The sequence below is a fragment of the Carcharhinus amblyrhynchos genome, chromosome 32 (genome assembly GCF_965287045.1).
Source record: "Carcharhinus amblyrhynchos chromosome 32, sCarAmb.v2.hapA, whole genome shotgun sequence".
In the NCBI taxonomy this organism is placed as follows: domain Eukaryota; kingdom Metazoa; phylum Chordata; class Chondrichthyes; order Carcharhiniformes; family Carcharhinidae; genus Carcharhinus; species Carcharhinus amblyrhynchos.
This window is the reverse complement of record NC_137355.1, coordinates 22912746-22928263: the sequence shown is the minus strand read 5'-3', so window position 1 is coordinate 22928263 and position 15518 is coordinate 22912746. Positions and strand designations below refer to the sequence as shown.

At 43.0% G+C, this 15518-nt stretch overlaps 1 protein-coding gene across 7 annotated transcripts in view; it reads right to left on the bottom strand.

The window, feature by feature from the left end:
- The window catches only part of otud7a (OTU deubiquitinase 7A), a 147924-nt gene that overhangs the window by 50923 nt on the left and 81483 nt on the right, over positions 1-15518 (bottom strand). For 5 of the 7 annotated variants that reach the window (XM_080216085.1, XM_080216084.1, XM_080216086.1 and 2 more), the window contains 2 exons: positions 14824-14994; positions 8679-8897 (listed from right to left, as the gene is read on the bottom strand). In XM_080216085.1, coding sequence (XP_080072211.1) covers positions 8679-8897; positions 14824-14994 — 390 coding nt within the window. Of the gene's footprint in view, positions 1-8678; positions 8898-13255; positions 13343-14823; positions 14995-15518 lie in introns of those variants that run through there. The other 2 variants (XM_080216090.1, XM_080216089.1) reach the window with 2 other exon arrangements.

The window sequence follows — 15518 nt, the reverse complement described above, 5'->3', positions numbered from 1 at the left end:
AGGTACACAGAGAGAATTTCATCATGGTCAATGCACCTAACCAGCACATCTTTGGACTGTGGGAGGAAATCAGAGCTCCCAGAGGAAACTCCGCACAGGCAGTGACCCAAGCCAGGAATTGAACCAGAGTCCCTGGTGCTGTGAGGCAGCAGTATCACCATGCTGATCCAGTTTTAGTTTGCACTAAAAATTATTAATTTCTGTAATTTTGTTCTAGTCTCTTCTGCAAACACTAATTGTTATTAAAATATAGATCCATAGCATAGTGAAATAGTAGCAATCCTATATTGTTAAGCCTAAATGGTGAACATGAGCTAGCTAATTTGACTGCAAAGACATCACAGCAAAAGCTAATCCTGCCCTTAACTAACATCCACAGACATCCCCCAGCAAGGGATTGTGGACAGTAGAAACCACAGTGGAGAGCTTGGTTGAACTGATTTCAACCACAGCCTGCGCCAGGGCACAGATGTGAACTGGAAAATCTCACTACCATTCTAGCAGAGATGAGCTAACCTACTGGACCCTGAGTATTAACTGTGGGGCATTTGGTCTATGTGTCTCAGAGTTGGTGTCGTCACAAAGCTCATCATCAGGAAAAGGATTTAATCAAGTCACATTACTTGAATCAAATTGTTATTGTCCCACATTTAAAAGTGTGGCAGAATACCACAATGACCCAAATGTGGTTATGAAGCAGCACTAATAATGTTTAGTACAGGCACTTTTGAAATGCATTCTACCTGTACATTTCCAGTTTTATTTTCATGACGTTTTAAGTATAATTGCAAGGTCAAGCTGTATCCCCAATCAAGCTGGGAAATAAATTTCCTTTTGAACTATTTCTCACAAGCTCATATAAACATGGCATTAATTTTATGCTGCTCCAACAAAACTGTGTTGAGATAGGATTGATGATCATTTGGAAAAATGCAGTTTAATCCGGGATAGTCAGCACAGTTTCATGAGGGGTAAGTCCTGCCTCACAAATTTAACTGAATTCTTTGAGGAGGTAACTAAGTGTGTGGATGAAGGTAGAGCAGTTGATGTCATATACATGGATTTTAGTAAGGTGTTTGATAAGGTTCCCCATGGTTGGCTCAAGAAGAAGATAGGGAGGTGTGGGATAGAAGGAAATTTGGCCGATTGGATAAGTAACTGGCTGTCTCACAGAAGACAGAGGGTGGCGGTGGAGGGAAAATTTTCAGACTGGAGGCCAGTTACCAGAGGTGTGCCACAGGGGTCAGTGCTGGGTCCTCTGCTATTTGTGATTTTTATCAATGACTTGGAAGAGGAGTTAGTAAATTTGCTGACGACACCAAGATTAGTGGAGTAGTGGATGAGGTGGAGGGCTCTTACAGGCTGCAAAGAGACATTGCTAGGATGCAGAGCTGGGCTGAAAAGTGGCAGATGTAGTTTAACCCTGATATGTGCGAGGTGATTTATTTTGATAGAACAAATTTGAATGTGGATTACAGGGTCAACGGCAGGGTTCTGAGGAACAAAGAGGAACAGAGAGACCTTGGGGTTCATATCCACAGATCTCTGAAGGTTGCCACTCAAGTGGATAGAGCCGTAAAGAAGGCTTATAGTGTGTTAGCGTTTATTAACATGGGGTTTGAGTTTAAGAGCCACGGGTGTTATGCTGCAACTATACCGGACGTTGGTGAGACCACATTTGGAATATTGTGTTCAGTTCTGGTCACCTCACTATAAGAAGGATGTGGAAGCATTGGAGAGAGTGCAGAGGAGATTTACCAGGATGCTGCCTGGTTTGGAGGGTAGGTCTTATGAGGGGGCTAGGGCTTTTCTCTCTGGAGCGGAGGAGGATGAGAGGCAACTTAATAGAGGTTTATAAGATGATGAGATGGATTGATAGAGTGGACGTGCAGAGACTAATTTCCTCGGGTGGATGTAGCTGTTACTAGGGGGCGTAACTATAAGGTTCATGGTGGGAGATATGGGAGGGATGTCCGAGATAGATTCTTTACTCAGAGTGGTCGGGGTGTGGAATAGACTGCCTGCTATGATAGTGGAATCGGACACTTTAGGAACTTTCAAGCAGTTATTGGACAGGCACACGGAGCACACCAGAATGATAGGGAGGGGACAGCTTGATTTTGGGATTGGACATAGCTCGGCACAACATTGAGGGCCAAAGGGCCTGTACTGTGTTGTAATGTTCTATGTTCTATATCTGATTGACAGTCAAGATGATTGATGCATTATACAAACGGCAATAAATATTTCACCATATTTCTTCTTATTCTCGTCCACCTCATCAGATCCTCTTCATATCTCGAGAACTTTGATCAATCACCCCTAATCTTGTGGGAAACAAATTCAGTCTGTGCAATTACCAGGTATGATTCTGGTAAAACATCTGCACACAGGTATTCACAAATCTGGCCCATATGTCCTTCCCAAAGTGTGGTGTCCAGAGCTGCTGGCAGAACTCCAAGTGTAATTTAATCAGAGCATTGAATAGTTGGAGCATAATTCCCATGTCTTGGTATTCTAGTCATTTGGATATAAAAAGGCAGACCCCATTAACTTTTTTGACTATTTGCTGCATCCCTTCATGACATTTTAAGCATTTATATAAATGGACCGCCATATATCAACCCCATTCCCCACCGCAGTCACTTTGGACCTGCAATGTTGCTAGCTTTTTAGCATTTACAAAGTACTCTTCTGTTCCATCTTAGTTAGCTCCTAAGGTGATTATCTAACATTACCTACATTGAAATCCATTTACCACAGTTTTATCCATTATTTAATCTATTAATATCTTTGTAATGTCATGCTTCCAATGTCGCTTATCTTTGTATCATAAGCAAAGTTGGATATGTGGTTCTCCATCCCATCTTCCAAGCCATTAATACATATGGTAAAGAGTTGAGGTTACAACATAGATCCATGGAGGACAGAGACCATTAGTCACATCCTGCCAATTATAGTGCCTGCCCATTACCCCCACTAATGTTAGGAACTGATTCCTGGCATTCCTTGCAGAGAGATCTGGATAGGCTGAGCGATTGGGCGAGTACCTGGCAGATGGAGCATAATGTTAGCAAGTGTGAGGTTATCCACTTTGGCAGAAATAATAGTAGGAGGGATTATTTAAAAGGCGAAAAGCTGCAGCATGCTACGGTGCAGAGGGACCTGGGGGTCCTTGTGCACAAGTCGCAAAAACCCAGTCTGCAGGTGCATCAGGTGATCAAGAAGGCGAATGGAATGCTGGCCTTTATAGCGAGGGGGCTAAAATATAAAAGCAGGGAGGTCTTGCTGCAACCGTACAGGGTACTGGTGAGGCCGCAGCTGGAGTACTGTGTGTAGTTTTGGTCGCCGCACTTGCACAAGGATATATTGGCCTTGGAGGGAGTGCAGAGGAGGTTCACTAGGCTGATACCAGAGATGAGGGGGCTAGCCCATGAGGAGAGATTGAATAGACTGGGTCTGTATTCATTGGAGTTTAGAAGGATGAGGGGGGATCTTATAGAGACGTATAAGGTAATGAAGGGGATGGATAGGGTAGAGGTAGAGAGATTCTTCCCACTCAGAAAGGACAGCAGGACTAGAGGGCACAGCCGGGGGGGGGGGGGGGGGGGGGGCCGCACGCGCGCAGTTTAGATCGGAGTTGAGGAGGAACTTCTTCATTCAATGGGTGGTGAATCTCTGGAATTCTCTGCCCATTGAAGTGATGGAGGCTTCCTCGCTAAATATATTTAAGTCACGGGTAGATAGGTTTCTGATAGACAGGGGAACATAGAACATTACAGCGCAGAACAGGCCCTTCGGCCCACGATGTTGCGCCGACCAGTTTTTTAAAAAAAAACACTGACCCACTAATCTAAACCAATCCCTTTTCGTCCATAAACCTATCCACAGATCTCTTAAACGCCCCCAAACTAGGCGCATTTACAACTGCAGCAGGCAGGGCATTCCAGTCCCTCACCACCCTCTGGGTAAAGAACCAACCCCTGACATCCGTCCTATAACTACCCCCCCTTAATTTAAAGCTATGCCCCCTCGTGCTAGCTTTCTCCATCCGAGGAAAAAGGCTATCACTGTCCACCCTATCTAAACCTCTAATCATCTTATACGTTTCAATAAGATCCCCTCTTAGCCTCCTTCTTTCCAGCGAAAACAACCCCAAATCCCTCAGTCTCTCCTCATAGGACCTCCCCTCCATACCAGGCAACATCCTGGTAAACCTCCTCTGCACCCTCTCCAAAGCTTCCACGTCCTTCCTGTAATGTGGGGACCAGAACTGCACACAGTACTCCAAGTGCGGCCGCACCAGAGTTTTGTACAGTTGCAACATGACGCTGCGACTCCTAAATTCAATCCCCCTACCAATAAACGCCAAGACACCGTATGCCTTCTTAACAACCTTATCTACTTGATTCCCAACTTTCAGGGATCTATGTACACATACACCTAGATCCCTCTGCTCCTCCACACTATTCAAAGTCCTCCCGTTAGCCCTATACTCAACACATCTGTTACTCCTACCGAAATGAATTACCTCACACTTCTCCGCATTAAACTCCATCCGCCACCTCGCGGCCCAGCTCTGCAACCTGTCTAAGTCACCCTGCAAACTATGACACCCTTCCTCACAATCTACCACACCTCCGACTTTGGTGTCATCAGCAAACTTACTAATCCACCCAACTATACCCTCATCCAGATCATTAATAAAAATTACAAACAGCAGTGGCCCCAAAACAGATCCCTGAGGCACACCACTCGTAACCGAACTCCATGACGAATATTTACCATCAACCACCACCCTCTGTCTCCTATCTGCTAGCCAATTCCTGATCCAAGTACCTAGATTACCCCCAATCCCATACATCTGCATTTTCTGCAGAAGCCTACCATGGTGAACCTTATCAAACGCCTTACTAAAATCCATATAAACCACGTCAACTGCCTTACCCCTATCCACCTCTTTGGTCACTTTCTCAAAGAACTCAATAAGGTTAGTAAGGCACGACCTACCTGCTACAAAACCATGCTGACTGTCTCTAATCAATTCATTACTCTCCAAATAACTATAAATCCTATCCCTAATAATTCTTTCTAAAACCTTGCCCACAACAGAAGTAAGACTCACCGGTCTATAATTCCCGGGGAAGTCTCTGTTCCCCTTCTTAAACAATGGGACAACATTCGCTATCCTCCAATCTTCCGGTACTATACCAGAAACCAACGATGACCTGAAGATCAGAGCCAGAGGCTCTGCAATCACCTCTCTTGCCTCCCAGAGAATCCTAGGGTAAATCCCGTCCGGACCAGGGGACTTATCTATTTTCAAGCCAAGGGAATTAAGGGTTATGGGGAGAAAGTGGGAAAGTGGAACAGATCCACTTCAGATCAGCCATGATCTTATTGAATGGTGGGGCAGGCTCGAAGGGCTAGGTGGCCTACTCCTGCTCCTATTTCTTATGTTCTTATTTGATGATCAGCCATGTTCAATACGAATGGTGGAGCAGTCTCAAAGAGCCAAATGATCTACTCTTGCTTCTATGTTTCTATTACATTTCATTTCCTCTCATTTGGGCAATCTCCTGTTCCAAAGTGCTGTGGTCTGTGTTCCTGGCTAATCTCTCAACAGTCTTTATCTTCAATGGTAGCCACCAATTCAGTCCACTGATCTCAATCACAGCTGCATTCTTCTTTGTGTGCAATGTTGGTCACACCAATCCCATTCTGATTCTGTCCCCACATACAGGTGTGTTAGAGACTGGAACAAACCACCAATGTACGTCTCCCAGTCTTGTGTTCGCATGTCTGCAGCTTGTGCTCCAGCTCAATGACCCACAGAGGTTCAAGGTGGAGACAGACATGATCCCTAGGAACAGCTCACATTCTTCTGCCTCTGCCACGATCTTGGCTCTACATGAAATTTACAGCCAACAAACAGGACAGTCGGCTCAACTGGTCTAATCCCTTGTTTGTATGGAAATGGCATAGAAAAAAGGAGTTGAGGCTGGCATAGATCACACTGAATTCTGGGCAGGCTTAATCTGGTGGCCTACTTCTGTTTCTATTTCATGTGTTCTTTTGTTAAGCTCTAAACCTTTTAAAACCTGCCCTATATCGCTTTACTGCAGCTTGTCCAACTCTCAGCCGGCAGGTCGTATCAGCTCCTTGGCCTCTGGACAGCCTGTGAAACTTAGCGGACATCGGATTGACTTACATTTGAAAAATGCAGTTAAGCTGCTCAGCCAATCACAGACTGATTTGCCACTCCTTCACTGTCACTGAGTCAATGTCCTAGAACTCACTTGCTAATTGCACTGTTGGCGTACCTACACCATATGGTCTTCCGTCATTCAAGAAGGCAACTCACCACCATTTTCCCTAGGACAATTAAGGGTGGGCAATAAATGCTGGTCTATCCAACAACATCCACATCCTATGAATAAATTAACATGCTCACCCACTCCCACAGTGGAGTGAGTGACTGAATAAGCACCCTGAAACTGAACATAAGAACACAAGAAATAGGAGCAGGAGTAGGCCATCTAGCCCTTCGAACCTGCCCCGCCATTTAATAAGATCATGGCTGATCTGAAGTGGATCAGTTCCACTTTCCCGCTCTCTCCCCATAACCCTTAATTCCCTTGTCCTGAAGCTGTGCCCTCGAGTCCTACTGTCCTTTCTAAGCAGGAAGAATCTCTACCTCTCCCCTATCCATCCCCTTCTTTATCTTATACATCTCTATAAGATCCCCCCTCATCCTTCTAAACTCCAACGAGTACAGACCCAGTCTATTTAGTCTCTCTTCATAGTCCAACCCCCTCATCTCCGATATCAGCCTGGTGAACCTCCTGTGCACTCCCTCCAAGGCCAATATATCCTTGCCCAAGTGCGGCGACCAAAACTGCGCACACTACTCCAGCTGCGGCCTCACCAGTACCCTGTACAGTTGCAGCAAGACCTCCCTACTTTTATATTCTATCCCCCTCGCTACGAAGGCCAACATCCCATTTGCCTCCATGACCACCTGCTGCACCTGCAGACTGGGTTTTTGCGACTTGTGCACAAGGACCCCCAGGTCCCTCTGCACCATAGTATGCTTCAGCTTTTCGCCTTTTAAATAATAATCCCTCCTACTATTATTTCTGCCAAAGTGATAGACTGGTAGACACACTCACAGATCCTACCACACTAATAATCTTCTTTACTTATTACAGGCAGTCCTCGGACTAATGACACAGTTGGTTCTTGTAAACGGTGTATCAACTCAGATCATTGTAATTCCAAATCAATTATCCCATGAGAACAATATTATAAATGGGGAATTGGTTCATGAACCAAGGCCAATACCCTATTTTCAGTAAAATTATCCAAAATTTGAAATTAATCAATTATATACCAGTAATATAGCAACATGGCTAAAGAAACACCAAACTTTAAAAAAAAAGTTTGTAAGCATAAAGATTCACCAAGGAAAAATGGTGTTGGAAAGGCAACTGAGCATCTTGAGTCTGGAAGTTGGGCGAGACAGAACGTTGATGTTCACGTATAAATGGTTATAGTTGCTCACTGGCATGGTGGCATAAGGCCGAAACCAATATCCAAAAGGCAAAACAGAGTGCCAATTTATAAACACCACAAGTATCGCTCATCGTAATTCAAATGTTGTGAACTTGAGGCCTGTCTGAACTCGTTCTTTTTCATCAATTCATTGCTTTGATATTTTTTGCTCAGCAAGTTGCTCCTTTCAGGCCTCGGTTCTTTTTTGTAACTTATGTTTAATGTTGTGCCAGACTTTATCTTTGCAATATTTGCTCATTGGCCCCTTGAGAGAGAATCATTTTGAAACTTGACCCCCCCCCATGTAGACAAGCCTCTTCTACATCTACACATCAATCCTCCCTTAAACATACCAATGTTCTCTACTTTAAACATTCCATATGATGGTAAGCTATACATTTTCAGCATTCCAATAAGTTCTTTATTTGATCGAATTCTGACCGGCTGATGTTTACATCTAGACTCATCCAGCAGTAACAACGTTTTCTCCACTTCCACTCTACTGAATCCCTTCATTATTCAGGTCTCCTTTCAGTCTTCACTTTTCATGAAATGTTCACCTCAGTCTGTCAAACCTTTGAGAGTTAAATCCTCAATTCTGATAACATTCTTATCCAGTGATTCATTATCCATTTTGTTGGACGGTCTAACCAAAGTGCTATATAAATTTAGCATTACCTCCTTGTGTTAGTATTTTATTACTCTGGAAATGACCCTGCCCTTTATTTGCTTCAACAACTTGCATTGTTGCTTTTACTGACATCTGTACTTCCGTATCTCTTTTCTTTATCTTTAATTTATCTGTCTTATTCTGATCAAAACAATCCACTTTATAATTTGCTATATTGAAACTTATCTGCTTTTTTTAATCCCCTATGTAAGAGTATTTATTCTTCCTGTATTTTGGTGTGATCCTGGGCATTATTAGCTATATCCTTGAATTTGGTGTCATCTGTCATTTTGACACATATATCGTTAATTTGAGACCAAATCACTTCTGTACATTATCAGTGACTGCGATCCTAGCACCTAGTTACGTCCCATCATACTCCAAAAATCACCACCACCTCTTCCCCACTGATTAACAGTGTTGGCACATGAGACCTTTTAAGAGATTTTCTCACCTGCCTGCTCCAAGGCCACCATTGTCGACTGTTCAATCAAATCCCGTTCAATAAAGCTTCGGAAATCTTCACTGTACACATTTAAATCAGGCAGCTGGAATGTATAAATGGGCATCTCTAAAGGAAACTGCTCACTACTGCATTCATTTGCCACATGTGATCGAGCGAGGGACACAATAGCTGAACTTGCATGAGAAATTCCTCGTGAGAGGCGTTTTTCTATATTGGATGAAAAAAATCAATTATGAAGTACTAAAAAGTACAAATTCTGATCGGCTAGAAAATAGCTAAAATCAGCAACAGTTCAACGCTATAGAAAAACAGATGCAATCTCAACTGCACAAGAGGATTCAATTAACTTCTGCAAAAGATTAGGTTATGAAACAGGACTGTTAAAAGTTTTCCCTCCACTTTAAACAAAAAGATAGAGAACATCCACCATTATCCAAGGGTATAAACGTTTCAGTACCATTATGTTGATATAGATGGTTAAGGTGTTTTGTTAAAATGAGACCACTCAGGTCAGTCACAAAATCCTGCAGATGCTGGAGATTTAACATAAAAAGAAAGTTCTCAAAAACCTCAGCAGGTCTGGGCAGCATCTGTGGGCAGACAGTAAACACTTTGAATCCAGTGAGATTCTTCTTTGGAACTCTGGAAAAGGTAATTTACTTCACCAGAGCTGCCAAACTGCTACAATGTGTTACGACAAAAATAATAGAAGTAATTTCTTGTTTGGATTCTGATTGAAAATGAACTTGACAGAATCAGAGGAAGCTGTTCCGTATGTTGCAACAAGGGCCGGTCCAATTGAACTGCTGGTTATAAATCAATTTCAGCAATGTTTTCATCACCAACATTGATTAATTTTTTTCTTTCAATGCAGCCAATTGAGAACCATGTTATATCCCACTGTGCAAGGATAATTGTTGTTATCAGAATAAGAACATAGAACATTACAGCGCAGAACAGGCCCTTCGGCCCACGATGTTGCGCCGCCCAGTTACAAAACAATGACCCACTAACCTAAACCAATCCCTTTTCGTCCATAAACCTATCCACGGATCTCTTAAACGCCCCCAGACTAGGCCCCCAACCTTCACAAATTTTTGTGACCTAATCAAAAACACTTCATTTAAGTAACTGATGCTTCACTGGCATTCTGCGTAGTTTTGCACAACTGTAGCAGAGGAATCAAACAAGTGTCAGGAAAAAATATCTTCAGTCCATGAGCGTTTTAAGTCTGGTATCTGGGCAGGTGGGAATGGGACCTGCATTCAGTGGTGGGGGGTGGTTGGATGGTCAAGGGAATGTTGTCGGGTGGCCAACATGCTGATGGTCAATGTGAGAGGTTTGGTTGATCTTTTGGGGGAGTAGGCAGGCCAGGTGGTCAGTTGGTCAGGGGGGATTGTGGTGACAGTAGTTAGGGGAAATAGTCAGGGTGTCATATTCATTGGAAAAGATAGGTGAAAACTCCAGTTACCCAAAGGTTAAAGAACTTTTAAACCTTCTACCTTTTCCTGTGTAACTATTCTCCTACAAGAGTGTGAACCATCTGAAGATTCTGATTGGAATGTTGAATTTGGATGGTTGCCAGTAGAGGGTAACTGACCATTGAAGTTTGAACTTCCTGGGGAAGTTCCTGCAGTCCTTGTGTGGGGACTTCCAAGGGGTCCCCACGTGCATCTCCTAGGATATTTCCCAGGTATGACCACCTATGGAGAACTGAAGTTATGGGACATTATATTTTGAGAGAGGACAACTGGGCAGCAGCTTTTAAAGACACCAACTCACATAGATAGAAAATCAAACATAGCAACAAGGGCAGTTAAGGATGGACAATAAATGCTGGCCTACCCAGCAAAATTCACATCCCTTGAAATAATTTTTATCATTTCCCCATCAGCTAATACAGAACAATATGCATGGCAATTAAGTGTCCCAATCTGAATAACAAAGTGGCACGGTTGCAAGTAGATAAAGGTTGAAAAATAAAGTGAAATTAAAATGTACATTTAAAAAATGAAGAATGGTTGAAGGAAAGAAGGGAGAATTAGCCCATTCTACCAGTTTGGATCCATACTGTACTCTATGGAAGAGAATTCCAATGTCCTGTACAATTGTCAAAAGCCCATTTTACTTTTTGCTATTACATCCTTTCCGCTGTGCAATAGCATTCCATCTAACTTCCTAATTACTTGCTGCATCCTAATGTTTTGTGATTCATGCACGATGACACCCAATCCCTCTGACGCACTCTTCTGCTTGTACACTGTGACCCTTCCTGTCACATACTGATCGTCATTCCATGTGTCATTACTATGCACTATTGCTTCTCTTTAACTTTCCAAATCTCCTCTTATGTTAACACTCCCCCTCTCTATTTAGTTTAAAGCCCTAGTTATATGATTCTCCAGTAAACTGGTCCAAACTCGGTTCAAGTGAAGACCCTCTCAACAATATAGTTCCCTATTTCCCCAGAACTAGTGCCAGTGGCCCATGAATCAAAGCACACATCTATCTTTGAGCCATACATTCAGGTATCTGATCCTGGCCATGATTCTCTGTTTAAAAAAAACAAAATGTTGCTGCCACCGAAAATACCAAAATGTTTCCTGCTGGTGCTAGCAGTGCTGCCAGGTGGGATTCAGCCACCTTCTACTGGGAAAAGAAATTCCCAGCGGGAAACACACCAGTCAGCTTGGCTGCACACAGATCAGGGTGCCATCTTTAAAGGACACCCCTACATCAGAGTTCAGTGACAGACTGCCCACCCCAAACTTCACCTCCCCAGAAATGGCGAGCTCCTCCTGACCAAGGGACTGTGGAAGTTAGGTTACAACAATTGTGAAAATTAAAGTTCCATAATTGCCAATAAAAAAACTTTGCCAAGAAATGGAAAAGGATTATTAACCAAACAGGCCTTCAGCCAAAACAACACTGACATATGCAGGACAAGACAGTATATGTAAACCTTTGTTCCATAAACGCTGCACTCCAGACTAGGACAATAGGGTGAAAACATAGAACATGACAATTACCAAACAGCAAGATATGGGGACATATTATGCTCATGAAGGATTGGTTTTCTATTGGATAAGAAAGGGCAAAAGGCTATGCTATGATTGGTGGATGTGTACGTCAATGAAAGATGTGAAAAATCTCTTGTTCCTGATTTGCTGTAATTGATTATAACTGCTGAGCTGTTTCTCTGTAACCTCAGAACTGCTCCAGTCATCCCGTATTGGCCGTAGGAGGTTCTCCTTATGCACAAATAATTAAAAACCTTGCATTGGACGCATGGTGTCCAGTGTTGTTTGTGTAAAGAGTCGACTGAGTGCCTTTAGATTGCCCAAAAGACAGTAGGATCCTCAAACCTTCAGCAACCTCCCCACACCCACTACATTTATGGGTCACACCACCTCCCTACATTGGGATGAGGGTGACCTGATCCCACACCTCCCCAAGTAAGAGGCCTTATACCCACCCCAACCCGTACCCACAGTCACCTGGCACTGACACTGATACCCAGGCAATGCCCCCTGCCATCCTGTTCTTCTTGGAGAGGAGGAGACTAAGAGGAGATTTGATAGAGATGTTCCAAATCATGAGGAGGTTGGACTGGGCAGATAGGGAGAAAGGATTGAAAATGAGAGGGCACAGAATTAAAGTGATTTGCAAAAGAAGGAAAGCTCATGTGAGAAAAAAACTTTTCCACACAGAGAATGATCGGGGTCTGGAATACCCTCTTGGATGCCATGATTGGATGCCCAATCAAGGCATCCAAGAGAGCATTAGATGATTATTTGAGGAGAAAGGGTGTAATAGCACAGGGAAGAGATTCGAGAATGGCACAAAGCCATAATGCTCATTTGGAGAGCCAATGTAGACACAGCGGGCTAAATGGTCTCCTTCTGCACTCTAACAATTTGAAATTCTGAACGTGCCCTGGGTTTAAGTACACAAGGATGTTCTGACAAGTCTTTATTGATAGATGGGACTTATTTAAAATTTTACACATTCTTGGACAGTGCTTCCAGATCAAAAACATGCTATCGAAAACTCACACGCAGTGCACTTGCTATTACCCAGAATATCAATGGAAGTTTACACCTCCAGTAACATTCAAGGTCAGAGTTTTATTTCACTTTCTCAAAGTGGTTGTTGGAAGTATAAAGTGTAGACCTCCAACAGTTCAGTTGGAAACCAGCAGCACACATCCAAAATTAAAAAAAAGGGTGAAGAGACACAAGTAGGTCATCATTCTCTTCTGCATCATCACTCCCAGGGGTTCAAAACAACAATGTATAAAATGTTTAGAAACAACAATGCACATCATGAAAGAAAACTAGGAAATGCTAGAGATACTCAGCAGGTCGACAGCATTGCTGATGAGAACAGGATTTGGCCCATAACATCCAGTGGAGTGGCAATGGAGTTGGATTGAGTCCAACTCCAGCTGGGTGAGATCCCTCTAGGGCAGCAGGTTTCTGAAGCCTCAAAGCCTCTAGTCGAGTCCAGGAGAGTTGAAGGTAAGTAAGCCCCACAACCTTTTTCTTTTACAGCACTGAACTTACTTGTTTACAACAGCTAAAGGTTCAGCCACCTTGACAAGCCAGAGATCCGTTTGATGTAGAAGGTATAAGCAATGGCATGGTGGTTAGCGTGGCTGCCTCATCGCACCAGGGATCCAAGTCCGATTCCGACCTAGGGTCACTATCTGTGTGGAGTCTGCACATTCTCCAAGTGTCTGCAAGGGTTTCCTTTGGGTGCTCTGCATTAGGGTTAGTCCAAAGATGTGCAGGTTAGGTAAGTTGGCCATATTAAAGTGCCACCCAGTGTCTGTCCAAGGTGTGTAGGTTAAGTAGATTGGCCATGGTAAATGCACAAGATTACAGGATGGGGCAAAGGAGAGAGCCTGGCTAAGATACTGCACTGTGCAGATTCAAGGGGCTAAATAGCCTCCTTCTGCACTGTTGGGATTCTATGGTGAGTGGGTAGGATTTGTTTGGGTTGGTTGCAGGGGGTGGGGGGGGGGCGCTGGTGGTGGTGGTGCAATCCTTAGAACTCTCAGGCCGAGGGTGGTGCCAGGGCATCTTTGGACTATTCATGTATACAATGCCCTGGAAGGCACAAATTACAGGCCCAGTTTCCTGCTGTGAACTTGCCCAAAACTGGAGGATATTTAGACAAAGGGTCCAAATTTGAAACATTAATTAATTTGTCGCTCCACAAATGCTGTGGGTCTGCTGAATGTTTCTTGTATGTTTTGTTTTTGTTTTAGATTTCCAGCAGGTACAGCTTTTGGGTTTTTATATTAATGTGTTTTTGATATGTCACATATTCAAGGTGCATTTGTGCACAATCCCATTAGCATTGCTAAAAACCAGCCCTTTAACCATATCACCTTGAGCAATGTTACCCCGTCTTTCAAGAAAGGTTCACGACTATTCACCTGCTTGGACAGTTCTTTACCTTGCTGTTAGTTGAAATTTCCTGCATTGAATGTGGCCAGGTTCATGTGGAAACCTGCCCAAGTTGTTCATTCAGAGTTGTATTCAAGCCTCAGTTAGGGAGTAGCACACAAAGCTTTCTCCCACAATGTATTATAGAGTCACAGCATTCCTTCAGGGCACATGGAGGCTATTTGGCCCATCGAATCTGCACTAACTCTCCGACAGAGCATCCCACACAGGCCTTATCACCATAACCCTGTGTCCCCATTAATTCCCCCAACTTATACAGCTTGGAGCACCAATGGGCAATTTAGCATAGCCAATCCACATTACCTGTATGTCTTTGAAATGTGGGAAGAAACTGGAGCATCCAGAGAAGACCCATGCAGACACGGGGCGAACGTGCAAACTCCACAATCACCCAAGGCCGGAATTGAACCAGGGTCCTTGGTGCTGTGAGGCAGCAGTGCTAACCACTGAGTGCCACCTCAAAGTAAACAATTACCAATGTAGCACAGCAAAGACAGATTGAGTAAAGATCTTTCTGATACCAATAGCCTTGCCTATTCCCAGGATTTTCTGTTCTATTTTGTAGTTACAGGTGCAAGTCACTATTCTGTAAATTATGCAAGATCGTTAAAATTATTGAAAATTACTGAAATGTGTCCCTACAGTTTTAACCACGTTACCTTGAGCAATCTCATCTTGTCTCTGCTCAGACTTGTTCATTTGATTGGACAACTCTTTTTCTCGCTGTTTGTAGAAGCTTCCTTCATTGAACACATGAGGCAAGTTCCCAGTGTGAACTTGCCTAAGTTGTTCAAAGTCATTCAGCGCTGCACTCAGATCCCAGTTTTTACCTACAAACATAAAATTGTACACTGAACATTATTATCCCAAGGTAATGCTATCCAGAGGAAAAAGCATCAGTTAATTTCCCCCTACACTCCTTCATTTAGAATGCAAGCTCCTCGGGGACTGTATTAGCATTTTTTGCAATTTTAAAATAAATTCAGAACCAGTCAATGCAGAAATGTTTGTGCAATAAGTTTCTAAAAAGTCAATTTAAATAAATAGTTGGATACACAACTGTTATATGATTGCTAATCAAAGCAAAGTTGAGTGAATTAATTCATTTAATTGATTATATTGTAGGTTGGCATCAGAAAAGACCCAATGAAAGTTATTGTAAAATCCCAACTGATTCAGGAATGTATCTCAGGGAAGAGAATTTCTCCACTCAGTTGGACCTACAATCACCATATAAGAAAAAAAAAGCCTAATCTCTAAATTTAAAAAACTTCAGCACCCCTTAACTTCACTGCAAGATGCAAAAAGATGAAAGCTTTTAGAAATTAATGTTAAGTTCTGAAAGTGTTTAAAA